The 23,049-nt window shown below is 36.6% G+C and overlaps 2 protein-coding genes across 3 annotated transcripts in view; one reads left to right on the top strand and one right to left on the bottom strand.

Moving 5' to 3' along the window:
- LOC109000535 (endoribonuclease Dicer homolog 2-like) overlaps positions 1 to 2,824 on the top strand; it is a 47,832-nt gene extending 45,008 nt beyond the window's left edge. Inside the window, exons 10-12 of the mRNA XM_035692791.1 lie at positions 730 to 1,134; positions 1,701 to 1,979; positions 2,215 to 2,824. Coding sequence (XP_035548684.1) covers positions 730 to 1,134; positions 1,701 to 1,979; positions 2,215 to 2,577 — 1,047 coding nt within the window. The 3' untranslated portion in view covers positions 2,578 to 2,824. The remainder of the gene's footprint in view (positions 1 to 729; positions 1,135 to 1,700; positions 1,980 to 2,214) is intronic.
- A 2,815-nt stretch (positions 2,825 to 5,639) lies between these two features.
- LOC109000542 (dehydrogenase/reductase SDR family member 7) overlaps positions 5,640 to 23,049 on the bottom strand; it is a 30,065-nt gene continuing 12,655 nt past the window's right edge. The window contains exons 4-13 of one of the 2 annotated variants that reach the window (XR_001997736.2): positions 20,391 to 20,489; positions 20,168 to 20,316; positions 16,055 to 16,093; positions 15,770 to 15,862; positions 15,335 to 15,433; positions 9,542 to 9,643; positions 8,015 to 8,098; positions 6,353 to 6,469; positions 6,187 to 6,252; positions 5,640 to 5,975 (exon numbers count right to left, since the gene is read on the bottom strand). Coding sequence is in view for 1 of the 2 variants with exons in the window: in XM_018977461.2 (XP_018833006.1) it covers positions 5,889 to 5,975; positions 6,187 to 6,252; positions 8,015 to 8,098; positions 9,542 to 9,643; positions 15,335 to 15,433; positions 15,770 to 15,862; positions 16,055 to 16,093; positions 20,168 to 20,316; positions 20,391 to 20,489 (818 nt within the window). In the remaining variant the exon portion in view is untranslated. The remainder of the gene's footprint in view (positions 5,976 to 6,186; positions 6,253 to 6,352; positions 6,470 to 8,014; positions 8,099 to 9,541; positions 9,644 to 15,334; positions 15,434 to 15,769; positions 15,863 to 16,054; positions 16,094 to 20,167; positions 20,317 to 20,390; positions 20,490 to 23,049) is intronic. The other variant, XM_018977461.2, reaches the window with a different exon arrangement.

Here is a 23,049-nt window from a genome sequence, read left to right as displayed (position 1 = left end):
TTGTTATATTCTTCCCTCTCTTTTTTTCCCTATCTGTAATAGATTTATTGTTGCTATCATATATATATATATATATATTATATGTGTGTGTGTGTGTGTGTATAAAATACAAACAATCATACATATAATTATAAATAAATCAATACAGTTATTAAAAAAACATATATAAATTCTTGCGTGTGTTTGTATATCTGATATCTATTCTTTTTGGCATGAAATTAAATGCCAAAAGGATGTTGACTTTGTGTTTGAATTGAAGGTTGTACCTGTTTAGATCCTTCGACACATCTAAGATTTTCTCAATTCTGATGGTATTAATTTATGTAATCTCTATTTACTTATTTTCTTGTTGTAACGGCTTGCATATAATTCCTGTGGGCTCTTTGTTTTTCTTTTTTATGTTTAGTTGAAGTGTATACTCTGCCTACGAAGCCCTTCTCTACTCCCTCCTGTATATATTTTTTCCTCAATGATCCTGAGCTATTTGTATGAATTGACTTGAATAATAATACTGCCAAACCTCCTCTTTTAGTGGATTTGTTTTGAAAAAATCTTTAGGCATTTAGTTAACTTATAGATCTAACTTTTTCATCGAAATTTAAGGTCATTTTGGATCTCCCTTTGTGACATGATAATCTATTTGCTTTTCTATGACTATACTGATAACTTTTGTTTATTTTTATTTTTTTTATCATATATGTGATTAGCTTTACATTCTTCAAATTGTAGGGATTTATTCGAGATGAGTCCTTCGATCCGAACAAGTGGATCATTCCGGGTGATAGATCGGGTAGTGCATTAAGTGAGGAGTTACTTTTTAACACGAGAAAAATCTATATTAGGGAAACTAGGAAGATGGAAAGTGAAACTGTTGCTGATGTTGTGGAGGCACTAATTGGTGCATTTCTAAGCATTGGCGGTGAAACATCAGCATTATTATTTATGGATTGGTTGGGTATAAAGGTGGATTTTCACATAACACCATATGAGAGACCCTTCCTAATTCACGCTGAGAAGCGTCTCAATGTCAGACATTTGGAGTCCCTATTGAACTACTCATTTCATGATCCTTCATTGTTAGTGGAAGCACTGACCCATGGTAGCATGCTTAGCGAGATTCCAAGAGATTATGAGGTAAATTTGATAGCAATTTAGTTGAGAATTATGCCATTAATTTCCTCAGGCAACTTGCATGGAAACTTCATATTGTTGATAGTATATTTATTTTATACAACTTTTTACTGCGTGATTCATGAGAAAATCAAAAGAGCAATAATTTTTCTGTCTACATATACTGTCAATAATATGAATTTTCTGATGAAACACAGACACAAAACCCCCCAAACACGTGATCTATCTCATGATGCCTCTCTTACTTCCGTTTCTTGAGTAAAAGAGTCTCTCAACTCATCTCATCTCATTTCATCTGATCATTACAATTTTCTCAAACTCTCACACAAAACACAATAAACAATTCAACTTTTTCAAATCTCAAAACAAAAATAGGATTAAAAAATAATATTCTAACAATATTTTATTCAATTTTCATCTTATCTTATCTCATCTCAACTCACTATCCAAACTTCCTTACTTATGTTACTTCTCTTTGTTTCTTAGTCTTTATGACCTTCTTAAACTAATTAGATATCCCTGAATTTTTTGTTATTCTTGACTTTGTTAAAGGTTTGTTACTTGTGCAGCGACTTGAATTTCTTGGGGACTCAGTTTTGGATTATCTCATGACCAAGCATTTCTACTATGAATATCATGGGTTATCACCAGGACAGTTAACTGACATGAGATCTGCTTCTGTAAATAATGAATGTTATGCACGATCTGCAGTTAAGTTTGGACTACACGAACACATCCTCCGTGACTCACAAGAACTCGACAAGCAGATAGTTATAACTAGTAACAATTTTGAGAAGTTATCATCAGACTCAACTTTTGGATGGGATGCTGAGACCACATTCACTAAGGTTAATGCGCTTACTGCTGTATTTGTTTTCTTGTTGACTTTTATGTTGATGTTTGGTTTACTCTTTCTTTGCTTGTATTATTTTCCCACTTATTGTCTTGACCCCATTCTTCTTCTTCTTCTTTTTTTGAAGGACCTAACCTTTATACTTATGGGTGTAATACAGAAAGGTTTTAGCTTTTCATGTTCTTTGATTTTATTCGAGAAATCGTAAGATATTTTCTTATTTGTGACAGGTACTTGCTGATATTATAGAGTCTCTAGCAGGTGCCATTCTTGTTGATTCAGGATACAATAAGGAGAGAGTCTTTGGCAGCATAAGGCCCCTTTTAGAGCCTCTGATCACACCTGAAACAGTAATGTCTCATCCTGCAAAAGAGCTGAATGAACTATGCCAAAAAGAGCATTACATTATGAAAGAGACAAACAAGAACCGCAACGACAACGAGGGTCTTAGTTCCATTACAATAAAGGTATATGCTAAAGGTCTCTCATTCGAGCATACAGCTAAAGCTGGCAACGGAGAAACAGCAAAAAAATTAGCTTGTAAAGAAGTTTTGAAGTCCTTGAAGGATTTCGCTTTACATGGTAAAAGTTAAAAGGATAAGAATATAAAGCTTAGGAGAATTTGCACTTATCCATGTTGAGTTATTACTGTTATATTTCTGAGTATGATCTCTTACAAAGTTCTCATTTGGTGTAAAGTGAATTTGTAATTCCTTTTCTTGTTTTTTGTTTTCTGGCTCCCCCTCTAAAAAAAAGCGGTGTTGGTTGTTGATTTGGCAAATTTTGTAAGTCGCTGCAATAAGAGCAACGTTGTAATTTTGGAAGTGTACTTGTTTTTAGGAAAGGTATATTGTCATTCCCTTTGGCTTCGGTCTAACTGTTAAAGAATTTTACTAACAAAATATATTACGTGATATGGCATAACATATAACAGAATACATTACATGATATGGCATAATATATAACAGAATACATTATATGATATAGATATATTGTGTAACAGATAAATATATCTCTCCAATAATATATATATATTGAATATTTTAACCAACTCTGATATTTACACGCAAATGTAACGATGTGTCTGTTTGGAAACACAATTATTTTTAAATATTTTTAAACTATTTCATTATTATTCACAAATTATTTATTACTATTTTATAAATTATTTTCATTACTATTTATAGATATTTTAAGATATTCTTAATTTCCAAACGAGCCTAAATGCTGACTGCACCATAGCAATTTTAAGTTCTTCAAACGGATCAATTATATCTTAAATAACTTTTCTTTTAAATAATTGATTTATGAAACCAGTTAAAGTGTGATACACTGATGTGATTGAAATGGTAAAATCCATGATAAAGAGAAGCATTGCTCATTATAACATACTAATAACGTTTCTAGTATTTTTCAAATTTTTATAATACTGCATTCTCATTATCCGCATCTCATTGTATTGATGTGACTATCTCCTGATGAAAAATTCTTTTTATTAGTTACTATTCACCACTCAATACCTCACATTTTATAAAAAATACTCTCATACCTTATGAAAAATACTCTCATACCTTATGAAAAATAAATAAATAATTTTCTACGTCATGTATAGGGTATATGATGTGAATAGTTGTTGATTTATAGCAAAACTTATCTCTCAATATATGAATTTATTATTGAAAAAATAACAGCGGATTCAATAATTGATAGATGGTATCACTTAAATACAAAGGAATGATAATAGAATGAGTTTAGGACATCTTGCATATCTATGACTATATAGAAGATAATAAAGGTGTGAGTGGACAGACAATAGGATTGCCCTTTCACTGTGGCTGGACTTTTTTTTTTTTTTTTTTTAACCGTTGGATTTCTTACCTCTGCCAAAAACCTTGATGGAACTGCTGACTGCACTAAAGGTTGCAATTTTGGAAGTGTACATGTGGATATTATCAGTAGCGTAGGCTCTTCGCTTTTTGATAAATGTTTGTCCTACCAAAAAAATTTATAAAATTAAACTTATGAATGGATGTATTTGCATGTGATAGGTAAGATTGTAACGTTGTTTTTTTATTATAAAGTAAATTTGATATTTCACGTCAAATCATGTTTGTTTATAAGTTTATTTTGTAAGATCTCTTTGTAGACCTAAAATTTCTCTACTTGTTTTGACCCGAAGGCGTGAATAGGTGTGAAAGACATTTCTTTATTTTTAAAAGAATCTAGCATCCAAATAATTTTTCGAAGCATTTCTTTAGTCATATTAAGTTTGGTCAATAATTATCCCAATTAATTTTATTATAAACATTTAAACAGATTTGATTTCATACAACCTTTTTCTTACTCATTTAATTTTATTTAAATCTTAAATGACCTTTTTTTTCAAAAGACCTTTTGATTTCTACTTATTAACATAAATTGTCGTAAATTTAGAATAATCTTAAAGGTCATGCAATTTAAAAGCTGTCTTCTCTTATCATATAATAGCATTTTGTCTTCCTTTCGACTCGGCCATTTTATTTGTTCATGTGTTAAATAACTATAAATTTAAAATAATTTAAAGTATAAGATTTTAAAGGCTTACCCTTTGTTTTCTTTAATTTATAATATTTTTTCATCACCAAGGCAAGTGGCTCAATAGTTTTTTTTTTTATTATTTTATTAGGGGAGGGAGATTTCGAACTCCAAACTTCTATTTTGAAGACGGAAGATTATGTCAATCAGATGACCATGTCTTTTAACTTAGGAAAGATTAGTTGAGTTTATTGATAGACCATCGGCCAAAAAATTTATTAAAGCGGGGAGGATATTGTTGGGTCCTAAAATTCAGTTAAGGTCACTTAATATTTAGGAAACAATGGGGCCCCATTTATAGAGTAATACGCCTAAGAAATTATTTAAAAGCTTGTAAATGTTTATGCGACGTGTTGAGGTTACTTTGTAAATAAAGGCCCATTACTGCTTGATAAGTGATCTAGGCCCATGAAAACATAGCCCAATGGTCCTTGTTAGACCACTACGTAGCCCAAGAGAGTTAAAAGCCCATAAAAAGGCCCAGTAAATTTTACCACTTTACTAATACATACGGTTAGATTTATCATACAAGTTCTATTTTACTGATCTTTGTTGAATGCTTCCTGCAATGTCTGTTGCCACAAGTGAAAGCCAACCATGAAACAAGATTACTTCAGTACTCCACGGGTTATCCTCTATTATCATCGCAGTTGCTGACTTCTAATAGTCAATTTCATTCAAACAAGCAAGTTCTGTCATTTCTCTGTAGGCAATCTCAACCTCAAATCGTTCTAATGATCAAGGTTTTTGTAGAATAACAGAACATTGATACTTTCAAATGCCTTTATCATGTACAAGAAAGAAACTAATGTAATGATAGCGTTTGCAAATGATATTTTATTTATCTAAATCTGTATCTCGAAGCCTAAACTACAAGTATTGCTAGGTATAAGCGGTTTGGTGCACCAAACCTCGTACCAACACTCACATAGCTTTTTTTATTGAAAAAAAAAAAGAAAAAAATTGAGAGAAGAAGAAGATCCTTTGTCTTACGAAAATCATTTTCATCTTCAATTCACACTATTTCATTAAACGGATGCCTTACATTTAACATCGATGCGTGGTTTGGTGCGCAAAATCGTTTGCAAGAAGACTTTTCCAATTATAAAATGGGATATCCAGATAAAGTCACAGCATTGTGCACAATGTCATGGCTCCAAGCCTTCCAACACAAAATATCACCTTCGATACCATCTTTGCCTCTTTCCTGGGAACTTCATCTGTGTCCTGACCGAAACTATATAGATTTTGTGTTGGTGCATGAACAATTCAGAAGCTACAGAAGTGCTAGCATTTATTGAATGTCTGTAAGATGGGTAGACAGAGCTATCTATGCTGTCTTCTTTTTCCCAAATAGTAAGCTCAATGAATATGTGTTGCCCTTATGCGCAGCAGCTTCTACTCGATTCACACCGATCTAGAAATGTTTAAAAAAAAAATGTGGTAAACAGTACTAAAAATAAATATAAATTTAAAAGCAGTTCATAGCATCAATTGTAAGCTGTATTAGATAACAAAGAGTCACTTTGCATTGATATATTTGGTCCATGATGCTGTACTAGGAATTTATAGATGGTCAACCCCTTTTGCGTCACAAGAATTTTATTGAATGCGTTGACCATAATTACCTTGTCCATCAGCCAATAGCCAACAGTTGGCATGTACTGCACCATATACATAACAGCAAGCACAGGCTGCATGAAATAACGAAAGGACTTCAGATTTTTACCTAACAAGAGTTGTGCAATGATTAAAAAATGTTGAATATCCTGACCAAGGAGTGTGCACCCCTACATTTCTCATAAAAATCACAGAGACCAGGAGATGTGGAGTATCAAAAGCAGCCAGCCTTGTGGCTGCAATCGATAAATTTTCTTGCATGCCTCGATCAATTTTTCAAAATTTTGAAATCTGCATGATCATATTCAAAATGCAGCCAATCGGCTCAATTGTATTAAATAAAAACAGGGCCTATAGAAAGGGAAAAAAAATCAAGAAACAGAACCAAGAGATAAATAAATAAATTTAAAGGTGGCATGCTAAGTTATCCGCTAGAATACACTCTAAATTAGCTCCAGCCCAGATTGCCTAAAAGTGCACCTACCATATTTGCCATTCAGAGGTCCAGGGATAGAAAGTTTAGAAACTGGGAAGCCAGAGATCAACAATCTGGCTATGGACACATTATCACCTTATTTTAATTCACAAACTCTATGTGCAGTCTCTTTTGCGTACTCCATTAATATGATTGGCAGCATCACTTTTTTTTAATATAAAATAAATGTTTCAGCCAATCACATCAGTGTAGTGCACAAGGAGTACGCAAAAGTGACTGTATGTAGCAGAACTCATTTTAATTACATTCATCATTATCCAATACCAGATTATGCCTCTTCCAAAACGCTTCAATTCCAAGTGCAGTTCAGACACTACCTCCTGGTCATACTAACTATACCAAGAAGGTTTTGCTTTTCATTTTTTTATAACTCTCTCCCTAACATTTCTCTAATACATCTTCAACAATTTGTGGGCATCCACTAGACATATTTGCATAGGACTGTCAATGACCCTTGCCTGCTTGGTATCAGCAAAGTCAAAACTTGGTCAATAGCTTAGCTTGGCTAATTTATTAAGAAAAGAAACTTCGTTGAAGCCCACTTTTGAGCTCATTTGAATAAAGGTTAGCTTACAAGCTCACAACACCACCATTATGTTTTGAACTTCTCACAGATCTGGGAGGGGATTTATGTCTCTCCTTCTCAACTACCCCCCCTTAAAGTCCACACATTAAAAGTTGGATCTAAGGAGAGCCATCAGTAGGCAGCTGAAACTCCAGCGATTAGATTGTACTAGTTTTGGCCTAAATTGTTTCCCAGAAATGTTTTCTGCATTTTCTGGAATTTGATGTAGGCAGAAAATATTGGTCAACCGAAAATAGTTCCAGGGCATATCAGAACAAGATTTCAACCTAAATAGGAACATGGAAAGTCTTAACAAATTGACTTGCAAAGTTGACGACTGGTAGGAGTTGAGGCATCAAAATCAACTTCAGAATCACAAAGTCATTTACAATTACTCACCTCATTGAAAATTGATTAATGTGCATAATTTGCATGATGATCTGGACGCCAAAAATCATAATTCATAATATCTCAAATTTAGCGAATCAGATAATCACAATATATTTTTTGATAAGTTAGATAATCACAATATATTTGAACTGCTGTACAAGTCTTTGTTTTTATCTTGATCAGCCTTCTCAGGTAACAAGTGCATAAACGTTTAAATAGCATTTCGTTCATTCTCTTATTTACCTACTCATTTATTTTTGTATGTCTCTTGTTTTAAGTTTTCCAAGCACTTCAAGATCTTATGGTCAGAGTATGTAAAAAGCACATCGCAATATAACTTATGTACGTGTGTTACAAAGTGAGTTGCTAATACCAATGTATATACCTGATATGATATCCAAACTTCCTTTAGACCATGGGTGGCAGCAATAATAGTGAGCTCAGCACATCGTTCTGATGACACACGCTTCTGCATATGAAAGAAAATAACATAAAATACACCGAGTAATTTGAAGATAAGATTAATTGATAAAATGCCCATCGCCTTTAAAACCCAATGATTGACAAAACAACAAGAATGAATGCAGAATAGAAATGGTGTCAGAATGAATGCTACATGTCCCTACTTGCTAATTCAAGAAATAATGGGGCAAACATAACTGAAAAGAAAAATAATCAAACTATGATATTATCATCGCCACCTGAAAGAATTTCCCAGTTCATGACAGCTAAAACATAAATGCTTTAAACGCATTATTGGCCCAATATAATATAAATCTTGTAAAATAACTTGAGAGTCCCAGACACAATTATCATAGATGTAGGATCTATTCTAACAAGCCAACTGATATTAACCAAATATATAAACCAACTTTTTATTACTTTGATATGTAAAGGGGACCAACTATCATGGTTTAATGACCCAGATGCAGTCTGATGCCACACATGATATACCTTATTTTTCAGTAGTCTGCAAAACTACACTTGTTTGTATCTTTTAGGAATATGGTTTGCTTTTCGTCATTGTTCAAATGCAAGGGTGGCAATTGTGATATACCCGACAATGTGCAGTAAATATCAACACGAACGTGTTATGTTTGCATAACCATTTTAAATATACACTATTTCCCCCCAGGATCAATGGCACACGGTTATGCTGAATATTGTTTGAGCTCAAAACAGACTGAAAGGGATTCCCTTTTTAAGATGGATCAACTCTTGTAGATATCAGAATTAGAAAACAAATGTGTAGAAAAAAATGATACGTAAAAGGAGGGAAATAAGAAAATTTCTAAAAATCTTCAAATTTCAAATATTTGAGGAAGGCTTCGTCTGAACTTTTCAAGTTTATCATATAATATGTGAGCAAAGCGATGGAAAGGCAATATTTAACAGATTTGAAAGATTAGTAAATGTTTCATGTGATTTTACAAATACTTTATTTTAGACCAATTAAGAATTTCATCATTTTAAATGAAGTTGTTGAAGTGGAAAGTTTGTTTCAAATATCCCACAAGGATTATAATGTATTCTAGGCCATTGATGAGGTCTTTGGTCTCACTGTAAAAATGTATTATGCAATGTGTTTTTAGCGTGTGCCAAGGGTTGGAACACCATACAGAGCTATTAAAAAAATTGACACCTATGTTAAGATTGGGCATCAAGATTATACCACCTCGCTTATTTTCACATATTTTTTTATCCACCTTAATGACCAATATTGAATGATGGTACTATTTGAACGTTGGCAACAGTTGAAGGGTAGAACATGTACACCTCGCAAAACAGGGTAAAATGTGTTTTTACCCTTTGTTTTTTTTATTTATAATTATTACTTCAGGGACAATTTCTTTCATGTCGAAACCCATTGACTTTTCCAATTTTCTCTAAGAAGAGTCTGATAATAACTCACCTCAGGGGAACCCTTCTTTGCTGAGGCTTCTACGTCGGAATCATTCGACGTACCAACTGGCCCAGGACATACCATAGTCACCTTGATTCCTTTTTGGAAGAGCTGCGATCATGAATGAGTAACATATCAAAACAACAGCAAATGAATAAATTTTAAGAACAAACATAATAATAAGAAGCTAAAACCCTGATAGTAGAAAGTAATGTGAAAGACAATAAATTAGCAAGTTATTGACACACTTCCCAGTTTTTTTGCTTGTTTATATGTAAAAGTAAAACTTTATTGATTGTAAAAGGCATAGCCCAAGTACAAAAGAAGTATACAATGAATCACTTCTAAAAAAACGTATACACTGAATACACCTAATAACCACTAAGCACTAGTGATGGATACAGCAAAGTATGAAAACTAGCCCCATGACAAACAAGACAAACAATGACTGAAGCCCAGGAAAATAGAGTGCTGAAAAAGAATCTCTTCAACTCATCCAAGGAAAGATCCCGGTCTTCGAAGCACCTACCATTTCTCTCCATCCACAAACACCACATGATACAATAAGGAATCATTTTCCACACAGCGGCGATGTGAACATTACCCCGAAGACCTTTCCGACACTTCAAAAATATCCATTACTCTTCCAGGCATAACCCATGCCACACTTTCCAGTCAAAGATCTCAATCCCACACGAACCTAACCATCTCACAATGTAGCAATAGATGATCCACAGTTTCCCAGTTTTTCTTACATAAGAAAGACATCCTAATGATGAGACCTCGTTTCCTCAAATTGTCAATGGTGAGAATTTTCCCAAGGGAGGCAGTCCAAACAAAATAAGCAATCCTGGGAGGTACCTTAATTTCCAAATACTCTTCCAAGGAAAGTGGTTACTATGATAACCCGAAAAAGCCTTATAAAAGGATCGCACGAAGAATCTTCTACTCTCACCAAGAGTCCAAATCATCCTATCATAGCATACAACAACCGAAAAAATCAGCAAAGGTTCCAAGTTCCCAATTCTGAGCCGCTCTCAAGAAACAAACATTCCACTAGGTAAAGCAATAGGAACAATCCAACAAATCAGCCACCAAAGCCTCTTTGTCACTTGCAATCCGGTAGAGAGTGGGAAAAACCGACTTAAGAGCCCTTGCACCACCCCAAAAAACAATAAAAGGGGATTTAAAAGCTTTGGAACGAGCAGACATTTAACAATGTAGAACATCAGATACAGTCTTTTATGGAAGAGCTACAAGCCAATGAAAGTGTGGAAAAAATGTGAGATTTATGTGTCAAAGAGAAGATGAGAAGAAATCAAGGGAGAAATGAGCTTGAGCAGGCTATGTTAGAAGAAGAGGTGAATGGAGGCAGAAATCCAGAGCTTTTTGGTTGAAAGAGGGAGATTGGTGCAACATTTTGTTTTATCAAGTGGCCAACTTATATCAGAGAAATAATTATAATGATACTTATAAAAAAAATATATATAATGATGCTTTGGTTGATGGCTCAATCTCTACCGATCAAAGTGAGATTAGGAGACATATAATGCAGTTCTATGGAGTTCTAGGAGGCCCAAATTGGATGGCCTAGCTTTGACTCTATTGGGAAGAGTCATCTTTGAGGCTTGAAAGGCCTTTTTGAGGTAATGGAGGTTGTTAAACTGGTGAAAATGATGAATAGAGATGAGGCATGGGGCTCAAATGATTTCTACATGGTTTTCTTTTCTGCTGGGATGTGATCAAGGATAATATTATACAGGTATTTCTCAATTTCTTGCCCATGTAAGTTTGGAAAAAGTCATGATGCTACCTTCATTACTCATAAAAATAATATCAGGGACTGTGGATCAGGGACTGTAAACTAAGCATGCCTACACGCCTAGGCATGCTTAGTTTAGAGATAAAACGAATTCATGAAATGACAAGATTTGAAAATCAATTACAATCGACCAATGGATTAAACTATTGAAAAATAGACTTTTAAGCTCTTTCGTTGACCACACTTGATCTTCAAAACTTCTTTCGTTCCTCTCCTCCAAATACACCACCATAAACATATTGGAACCATCTTCGAAATAGAGGCAATTTGAGAGTTACCCTGAATGGTTTTCCAAGAAGCTAGAAGGTCCACTACCCGTCTCGGCATCACCCAAGCTAATCTCTCAATAAACTTATTGGTTATTCCTCTATGTAGTATAGCATAAAAATGTATCTTGTTCATGATGCGTGTGCATCGGAGTAAGAAAGATAATGAAAATGTTTTGATTGCGAAGGAAAGGAAATGAATGTTTCATGCCTTATGCTTCAAGTGATGCTTTAAATGAGTTTTAAAATGTCCCTATGAACTGATGCTTTAAATGATGCGAAGAAAGTGTTTTAAAATGTCTCTATGAACTCATGTTTTAAATGACGCGAAGAAAGTGTTTTAAAATATCCCTATGAAATGATATTAAAATGTCCCTATAAACTGATGTTTTATGGATGCCATGAAATATGATGTTTAAGCTCATGTTTTTAAATGATGTTCTTCCCTGAATAAACTGTTAAATAAAAAGGATTGAAAATAAAGGACTCAAAGGACTGACATGAATGAAAGAACGAAATGACTGAATGAATGTTTTAATGTATGAAAATACGTAACAGCCACATGAATGAAAAGGGTACCAAAGGAATAGGCAGATTGCAATGCCGGGTAAGTAGTACTGGTAGTGCACCCAGTGCTATCCCCTGATTGAAAGGGATTCCGAACCTTTGGCCACGGGCGAAATCCAGGTCCAAAGAAAGATCGCTAACCCTAACACAAGGGGCGTAATAGTGTGTACCGGCCAAAGAAAGTGAAACATGAAAAACATGGTTTTTTCTTAAAATGTCATACATGAAAGCATAGTTATTTCTTAGAATGTTTATGCATGAAAATATGGCTTATTCCTTAAACTATTATGCATGAAAGCATTGTCAAGAATTAGAAAAATGTTTATGTATGCATGTTTTCAAAAGAAAAAGAATAGATGCCTAGTATGTTCACTGCATGGTGTACTACTTACTAAGTATTCGACTCACTTTATGTTTATGTTCTAAACGTCCAGGTGATGACGAAAAGGCTGGGAAGCAAGGCATTACTGCAGAGAGAGAGGCAGACACTTAGTGTCTTCCGTGTTGGTTCGACTTTACATGGATGATGGGTTATGTTTATGGGTGTTGCTTTTATGTTGGGACGGAGTCTCTTCCTAACTAGAACATTTATGTTTTTATGAACGTATGATGGACTCCAAGAGTCTTTATAGATGAATGTTCGAATAAAATGTCTATCAGGTGTTCCCTTTATTAAATCGAAAATTAGAGTACACATGTGTCATGTTCATGTAGATCGCATATTATAAAAAATAAAAATAAAAAAAAAAAGACATGTATGTACGTAGCGATTCCGCCCTCTCCGAGGCGGGGTTGTGACACGTAACAAATCACCTTCCTTCACAAGTAAGAAGAGTTTTGATTCCATCACTATCTCTCTATTGAATCCAATCATACCCAAACTGTAATACCATTCTACCATTAACGTACCACCATCAAACAACGGACTCTACGTGTTTTTTCACATGTGTACGGAGAGAAAAGTGTTTAGGAGAGAGAAAAGTCGATGTGGATAGTTTGACAAGCATTATGGGGTGTAAGCTTTCATCTTTACCTATGAAGTACCTAGGCCCTCCTTTAGGATGCCACGTTCGAGGCTAATATAATTTAAGATGGGGTTATAGAGAAAAATGAGCAACAGTTGGCTTGTTGGAAAAGGATGCATCTGTCCAAAGGTGTGGTAGGATTAATTTGATAAAGAGTACTCTTTATAATCCACCTACATATTTCATGTCCTTATTTCCGCTTCTATCATGTATAGCTAATCGCTTAGAAAAGCTGTAAAGGGACTTCGTTTAAGGTGATTTAGGAGAAGAGGTCAAATTTCAACTACTAAGCTAGATCGAAGTATGTTCTCCTATCCATGAAGACAAACGGGTTAGGAGTTCAGAACTTGCTTTTCTATAATCATGCACTCTAGGGGAGGGAGATGACTTTGGCTCTATTAGAATGAGAGAAAGGCCATGTGGGGCGGGAACAACGGTAGATGCTAATTACGGATGTTCACGGGTGGGTGGTGTTCAAATGAGGTCCAAGGACCTTATGAGAGATCGGATTATGGAAGGACGAAACGAGTGGAGGCAGTTCTCTAAACATACTAGATTTGAAGTGGGATATCATGCTAGATTCATATTCTGGCATAATTTGTGGCGTGGTGGTAGGACTTTCAAAGGGGCTTGTCTGGCGTGTAGAGTGTGACTCGTGCTAAGAATGCTTTGGTGGTGACCTTACGGAGATATAGAGTGAATTCCCTCGTTGATGATTAATTTTATTAGAGGCTCAAATCTAGGAGCTTGAGGCCTTTACCACATTTAATAATATGTTACCCTCCAATAGTTTGAGAAATGAAGGTGAAGAGAAGATGCTTTGGGCCCCTTCCAATAAAGGGATCTTCACTGCTGGTGCTTTTTATAATGCTTATGACAGGCTAAACTACCTTCAAGAGTTGTATTTTTTGCTCAAGCAGGCCAAGAGTGAGGAGTCTGTAAATCACCTTTTACTACATCGCAAGGTAGCTAGTGCCCTATGGAATGATTTTTTCAGCCAGGTTGGGTTGATTTGTATCATGCCTAGAGTGGAAAGTGGCTTCTACATGCCTCATATGGTATATTTGGAGGGAAATGAATGACAAAATTTGAGACCGAGAACAAATGATGGAGAAGCTCAAGACTTTCTTTTACAACATTCTCCTCCTTCAAACATCTTCTATAGACTGTAATAGGTTCGCACTTTTCAATGGCATTCTTATTATTTATCAAAAGAGTTTTTCTTTCTATAAATGACGAAATAAAATGGCATTTCCTAAAAAAACTTTTCAAACAAAAGGCTAAACAGTACTGCATGTTTGGATAAAAGAGTTTTTCAATATTTTTCACAAAAAGTAAGTTCTAAAACAAATTTTCCATCCAATCATTTGCCTAAGTTTCCGTAAAAAATAAAAAAATAAAAATCATAAACCAAAAACAACTTTTACAAAAACTCAAAACAGAAAAATCTAAAAAATTATATTCAAACAACTTTTCAAATCTCCCTACCCACTTTCACAAACTCCAATACAAAACATATTTCAAAAAACTTTTATCAAAATTTTTCTGGCTACTTTAATGAAACACAGCAAAAAACAAATCTCAAAATTTTTCTCACCCAAACATATCTAGTGTAATGCAGTCCCAAACAATAACACTTGTTAAAAAGCCTTCACCACATATGGCATTACCCCACTCCACTAGACTTTACACAAACTTAACTACAAAGTTATGTCTACAGAAAAAATGTACTGGAAAATCATTTCAAGTCAATAAATTGTTAAAAGCTTTCAGTTTCATATCTGATGAGTTTATGTTAAATATTAAATAAATGCTTAACCATTATATTTATGATAGAGGGCTGAGATCATCTCCAACAGGTCCGGCAGGCAAACATATTGACATCAAAATAAACTGTAAAACAGTGGAAATATTTGCTTTAATAATACGGTCCTACATAAATTTTTTATTTTTAATTTTACAGGTGAATACAATTCACACACTGGTGCAGGTATCTTGCAATCTCAAGTCTTGGAGATTGTCCAATTGTTTAGAATTGCTGTAATTCAACATGTTTAACTTCTAAGTCTCAAATACAATATTGAAGCACCATGAGTCTTATCCATCAAGAAGAAATAATTACCTCAGAGCGCAAGCTGTGAAAGTATCCATTTAGAGCAAATTTAGAAGCTGAGTACACAGCCTGACCTGGTGCAGGTGTCTTCCCCGCAGCACTGCTCATCTGCATTGTGCAGATAGCTTATACATGCAAGAATGAACCAATAACAGAAGAAAGAGAAGGGAAAGGGTAAAAACAAGTAATTGATATTCAGCTCTCAATAGTCATGCAATCTGCCTATCAAGAGGTACAACTCGATAAAATGATCACAAATCATGCTACTAATTTATTTCTACAGAGGATATTAACAGTCCATAATGAATGCCAGTTGATAAATCCAGCTAATTGAAGCCAATATGCAGGTCTCACAGCAATAAATATATATACATAAATTCTAATAATGAAACTGTATCTTTGGACCCAAAATTTGATATTGATAGAACATAAAATCGCACATACCACAACAAAATGGCCCCTTCCCCGCTTTAGCATGAAAGGCACCAGGAGCCGTGTAAGAGATATTGTCCCCAGGACATTTACAGTGAATGTTGCCTGCTTGCACGAGAACGAAATATGATAACTTTCAGAATACAAACAAAAATGGTCCACATAATTTGTATAACCTTGGGTAAACTTCCTGATGATTAGGGTCAATTTTTTATTCTATAGGCAACAAATGCCCAAGCAACTGATAGAAGTGACGTAGTCCAAAGACCAGACTTCCCAAGGACAACCTTGCCGTACCTTAAGGCTTTCCTCGGTAGCATCCAATGCTGAACTTTTCTGCCACAACATCAAATACAAAAATGCATCATAAATGTATAGAGACGTAATAAGTGGCATCTACGAAAGGTAAATATATTAGAAAAGTCTGCATTAAGTAAATATATTACTTCAGCACCCTTTCCTAATTGGTAAATCTAGATTTGAGGGGATAATTCAAGATATTGCAGGGTATCATTTTTTTTTATAAGCAAGAATAAATTTTATTAGAAAGGAATGTATAAGCGAAGCCCGTATCCACAGGTAGTATACAAAAGAAAACACCTAAATACACTCTAGGAAATGGAAAGCGATATCAGAAAATCATGAACGGAAGAACCATTAATCACTAAAGCTGAAAACCAAAACAGCAAAGAGTGCATTGAAATTCCAGAGTTGCTCCAAAGCACACTCCTTGTCATTAAAAGACTGCTCATTCATTTCATCCAAATGCACCACATGAGACACAAAGAAACCATCTTCCAAGCCGCATCCACTTTAGAGCACCCCTGAAGCCCGTTCCAGCACGCTAAAAGATCAACCACTCTCAAAGGCATCACCCAAGCCAAGCCAGTTCTACAAAAAATGCCATCCCACAAAGCCCTTGCCACCTCGCAATGCAAGAGAAGATGATCCACGGATTCTCCATTCTTTTTGCACATGAAACACCAATCCATAAAAGTCCATATGAAAAAAGCAACTTTGGTAGGCACGTGAAACCTCCAAATACACTTCCAAGGAAAAGGACTATTCTGAGAAGTCAACAGCTTATAGTATGAACAAACAGTGAACTTTTTAGACCCTTTAGACTTTCCACAACATCCTATCCTCAACATTACCACCAAGCCTCAAAGAGTATAAAAAGCTGAAAAAGGTTGAGACTTCGTCAATCTCTCAATCAAGTACAGCTCTAGTTAAACAAAAATCCCACTGAATCGAGCCATTAGAACAACAAAGCAAATCAGAAACTGCAACTGTAACGCCCCAATGAAAGGCCCAAACCACATGGCCTATACTCCAAAAAGACTAGTCAATAATACAATTTGAGCCCTATTGGAACCTTATAAAGTGCAAAGAACTTCTCTTTCCCAAGCCATGTGGGATCTCATACACCATTTACATTTATCCTTATCATATGGGGTATCATAATTTACCCTCCTTAAATTCTCAACGTCCTCGTCGGGCCTGTTCGTTGTAGCTGACACGGCTCCAGTCCCACATTTCTGGTTGGGATAGGCTCTGATACCATTTGTAACGCCTCAATGGAAGGCCCAAACCACATGGCCTATATTTCAAAAAGGACTAGTCAATGATACAATTGGAGCCCCATTAGAACCTTATAAAGAGCAAGAACTTCTCCTTCCCAAGCAATGTGGGATCCCATACACCACCTACCATTATCCATATCATATGGGGTATCACAGAGCAGCGACTACCCCCCACTCCTGACAGTGGAAGGATAACAGGTTAGTGTCTCTCGGACCGGATAAAGGCCCAATCGATTTGTCCAAGCTGAACTATAATTAAGTATGGGATCCCACATTACTTGAGAATGAGAAGTTCTTGCTCTTTATAAGGTTCCAATGGGGCTCCAATTGTATCATTGACTAGTCCTTTTTGGAATATAGGTCATGTGGTTTGGGCCTTCCATTGGGGCATTATAGCAACAAACCAAGCCAATCGAAAAATAACCAGAAATACACTATTGAGGGCCCGGTCACCACACCAAATGTCAAACCAGAAATCAATCCTAAATCCCTCTCCAACATCATAACTAAAATGATTACCTGAACGTTCACTCGAAAATCGAGTAATGTTGAAGTCCCTGCACATGCACCACGGCACATCCCAAAGAGAATACAAACCAGCCAATTCCTCCCACAAAAAGCTCATTTCCCTATCTGAATGTGGATCATAAACACCCGCAAAGGTCCATTCCCACCCACCCTCCACATTTTTAAAAGAGCAAGCTACCGAAAAATTCCCTATACATTCCTCCATTGACACCACCACCCATGTGTCCCACATCAAAAGAACGCCTCCAGAAAGCTCCCATAGACGCCAAATAAGCCCAACCCACAAAAGAACACCCTCATAGACTACGAATTAAACAACATAAGGTAACTTTGTTTCTTGAAGGCAAACAATATCAACCTTCCAACCACATGATAAAGACTTGATACGAAGACATTTGTTTAGATCATTATGCCCTCTAACATTCCAAGAGAGGATCTTAGGCTTCATGAGAAAAGATGAGACCCCCTTCCTTTCAATTTGTCCTTCCTCCACTTCTCTCCTTAAAATCATAATTAATAGAGCATTCTAATCGTTTTAACTCCCTTTCTTTCTTAGAAGCGAATTTCAAGCCGAGGAACGTCCAGATTCAATGCAATGAGAAGAGCTTTGAATTGTTTTTCAAAACCACCACAAGAGATCCCAACACAATCCTGTATTTCCTCAACTTTTCTTAAGTCCCAATCCGACACCACACATGAAGAAGTGTGACAAGGAGGAAGAGCACAAAGAGGGGTCGGATCAACCTCATTCCCATCGGAACAGTCCCCTTCACATAGTACCATTTACAAGCTCGAAGCATCAAGAACCTCCCCTATAAGCTGAAGCTCACCAGTATTGAACAGTACTCGTGAAAGGGGCCCTCTGTCCATTCCCAATTGCCAAAAAAAATCCAAAAGAAGCAAAGATGAAGCAACCACCAGAACAGAATCCATAGAATGCAAATCCTTACCATATGGCACCAAAGGCAACGACCAAATAGTATCCTTCTCAACCACCGTCGTATGAAACTCAGATCGAGGAAAAAATTCCCTTCTTCACTTTTTGGCGACATTTTCATCACTGACAAACCAACCGAGAGGTCGCCTAACACTCGCGACGAAGTTTGTACCGGTTCAGACGACAGCTAGACTATGGCCAGCATCGTGGATGATGAAAGGTCCGAACCTGATATTCCCAAAACAGCCCCGGTATGAGACTTCACCCTCCAAACACGTTGTGGGATTTTTACCCGGCCCAACCTAGTAACTTTCTTTTTTCCTTTCTTATCTTCAGACTGCGTAAAGCCCACAGGACAGCCTGGCCCATCTTCGTCAGCCATCACCTGCTTATCCAAAATGCCAGAAACACTACCCACACAATCCGTGGACAAGCGCAAGCCCATGTCGACCTAACGTAGCACAGATTCCACCTTTTCCCTCATGTCCAATAGGAATTTCTGCATGGCTAACAGAGAGGGACAATCAATTACCCCTGTCGAGTCCCCCTTGGGAAAACAAACGTCTTTCTTGGGCAAATTCAATTCCGGCTGCACCGCGATCTTCCCAAACCATCCCACGGTCCTCCCACCGGCCTACCGAGCAACCATTAGCTTCCGAAGACAATGACGATCTCATCAAGACCTCCACAGAAGTCCCATTCGATCCCAAAACATCATGAGCACAAGGAGTAGACCTCTGAGATGCTCTATTCTTTAAACTCGAAGCAAAATACATGGAAACAACCTCTCTCAGCTTATTGGCAAACCACCTCCAACCTTCACCCTTTGAACCTTCCGGGACAGCAATAAAACCACACCTCACCTCTCTCCCATATTCAGACAATGTCAAAAAGCGGCCATATTTGTTATGGCAACACTGGGCCAATAGCACCTGACTCCCATTTCTTCTAGACTTGTAAAATTCCAACAGACCAACCGACACACCACAAGCGCCCACCACAATGACCAGCTAGTCCATAGTGGGTAATCCGCCACCACTTCTCATTCTCACGTTGAAACTCAAAAATCTTTAAATCAATGAGAAGCTTCCATCTCGAACCCAACACGAAAATGAACAACTAAAACCAAAAAGCCCAACTAACCAGAAAAAGATGAAAAGAAAATGAAACCCGAGGAGCTAAAAAAAAGGGTTAAGAAAATTTCCAGCGAGAAGCACCGGAAATAGGAAAGCAAAGGGAAGGCATGAGAGAGAAAGTGCTAAGAAGACTGGGTTATCATCAAGATAATTCAAAACTCTAAATCTTTGCAGATTCCATCTAGCTTCAAAATGCAACTTTGTAGGAAAGCAATATCTCACATACAGGACGCTCAAAAGCTGCATTATGGATCATATAATCAATGCCAGCACCCGGAAAAAGGGATTCAGCTTTCTCTACAACCTCTTTGAGAGAATCTTCTCCAGATGTCAAATCGAATGGTAAAATCTTCACTTCATCCGGTGCATGTTTACCTGCAGACATGCCAGCCATGTAATAAGAAAGAATATAGAGATGCTTACATCAAGATTCAGTGGAAAGGACATACCCATGAGCTGCTTCTTGACTAGCTCCAACTCAGCCTCATTCCGTGCAGAAAGAATAAGCTTGGCACCTAATCTTGCAAGTTGTTTAGCAAGAGTTTTCCCTTCATACGTAAAATCAGAAGGGACACGTGAGGTGATATACTCATTTATGTAAAACAACAATCAATGACAAAAAAAACAACATGATAGCTATAAAATTAACAAGCATGCCACAACAAAGACCTCAACATCTCAACTGCATACAAAAGGAACAGAATATGAGTCTTGAATACAGTCTTATTGATAATGTAGCTTTCTAATATTTCTAATTCAATATTTTATCAAGGAAACATATCTTGACTTCTCAAATAAAAAGTTGAGAATACAAAGCATAAGTTGATTTCTCCTAGTATATTGCATCGTTTACATTAAGAAAATAAAAACATAATGAAAAACAACCTAAAGAAAAACAACATTTGTATATCAGTTTTAATATTTTTTGCTAGGTAAGAGATTTTATTAATATTAAAAGAAGCAAGGCATTGTCCTAGTACACAGGATGTATACAATAGAAAACTATAAGTTTTAAAATATTTTAATCTCAACAAGAAATGAGGAATAAAGAACACTCCAGGAAAAAACAAAATCCAACGCAACAAATATGGGATTTTGTTTTCAGAAATGTAGCTACTATTCACTAGGAGGTTTCACAATAGCCTCCCTCTATAAAGAGAAAAATTGTTCTACTTGGGTAACAAGAGTGGCTGGGCAGTGTCAGATAAATCACTCTCAAGCCATCAATGTTATGAACACCAAAGCCATAACCACTATAGTTACCACAATTTAAAATGCGCTCTGTAGAGAACTTTCTACCAGAAGGAATGTTTCAGCACAGATACCCTATGTACAGCAGTGGATCAGTGAAACAATATAAAAATTGACAGTTTCATATGGGTTCTTTTCTGGTGGTAGTTTGCCGTGGCAATAGTATTTTGCTGCAGCATCTCAAGTCGTTTGATATAGGTTTCATGGCTAACAAGCAGGTCATGAAGTTCTTCAAACGTGAGAGGAGTTTCACGAGTACGAATTGGACCCGCAATATCACGAAAATCAGATCCAAGGCCATTGAGAATATAGAGCGTTAGATCATCATTTGTGAGAGGAGAATCAACCAATGCAAGTTCATCAGCAGTGGTTTTTATTTGCTGGAGATATTCAGTGACACTTTTGGAGCCACGAGTCAAGGAGGTAAGTGTATCCTTGAGTTGCATCACTCTCGTACGAGAGCGATTTGCGTAGAGACGGGTCAATTTGAGCCAAGCTTCTCTTGAAGTGCTAGAGGTAGCAATCAGGGGCATGATGCTTTCAGAGACGGAAGCAAAAATGCCATTAAGGAGAAGTTTGTCTTGACGAATCCAGCGACTGCGAGCAACACAGGCTTCAGCAGTTAGGTTAGTCCCAAGTATAGGACACGGATTGGAGCCATCAATAAATCCCTGAAGATCATACCCAATGACAAGGCTGTCAAGTTGGGCACGCCATGCAGGAAAGTTAGAGGAGTTGAGCTTGTAGGGAAGCTGGGCATGGGCGTTAATGGCAACAATATTATTTTTGGACGGAGTGTTGAAATTAGAAGAGGTGGTGACAGAGGGAGGAGATTGAGACATAGCGGAAGAAGTGGGAAAGGATCAAACTCGTTTGAGAAGAAGGTCTCGTGATACCATATAAGAGAAATGAACACTCAGTGTTTTATTATAAAAAATCTGTGACGACTGTATTACAGTGGGAGTACCTATTTATACATGTTTACCTATATGGACAAGAAAAGGAAAGAGCAATTAATTTGCTCTGCTGTACAAATTAATACATGAGCTAAAATTAAGGAAAGACACGAAATATGATTTACTGCCCAGCATTGCTGGACTGAGATCAAGGAGAAACAGATTTTGGGTTGCTGTGATCAAGGCTGATTTGTTGTGATCATCCATTAGCACCACCATAGGGACCCTGTTAGGGACCCCGGTCTAGTCTCCAAACACTTGGTTCGCCAATCTAATGGTAGTTTGAAGTGACCGAGTCTTTGTTCCTCTCTTGCTTGGTCCACGTTCAATGATGGTCAAGATGACTAATATGAGATGGTGAGGTTAAGTGTTTAGGTTAGTATGAGTGTTGGGATGTTGGGATTTGGTCAAGGAAGTGTATGGCTAGGAAGATGGTAGGGGCGCACGGCACTAGTGTGGAGCTAGGGTTGGCGCCACTTGGAACTAGTGTTTAGGGTTTGGGAAAGTAAGAGGGATGGCTAGGGTTTGGAAAGTGGATGAGGTGTTGGGCGGCTAGGGTTAGCCAAAATGGATAGTGGAGTGAAATTAGGAAAGTTTCCTAATTTCTTGGAATGCAAATGATAATTGATGTGGCCGGCTATGGAAGGGGTGTGGTCAATTAGGGTTCCTAATATGTAGGAACACTAATTTTGGTAAGAGGAGTGGGCGGCTAGGCAAGTCTCAATATGGCAACTGTTGGCCGAAATTAGACTTGGTTTGCCAAATGATGATGTTCGGCTAGGGCAACAAGAGAGAGTAAATCAACTTATGGAAAGTTGACTAACACCTTTGTTGGTCGAAATCTAGGGCTAAATGGATTGGAAGAGCAACAATGGTGAAGAACTTCAAGAACAATGATGAA

The sequence above is a fragment of the Juglans regia genome, chromosome 8, assembly GCF_001411555.2.
Source record: "Juglans regia cultivar Chandler chromosome 8, Walnut 2.0, whole genome shotgun sequence".
Lineage (NCBI taxonomy): Eukaryota > Viridiplantae > Streptophyta > Magnoliopsida > Fagales > Juglandaceae > Juglans > Juglans regia.
The sequence above is the reverse complement of the archived record's forward strand: the minus strand, read 5'-3'. Positions and strand labels throughout refer to the sequence as shown.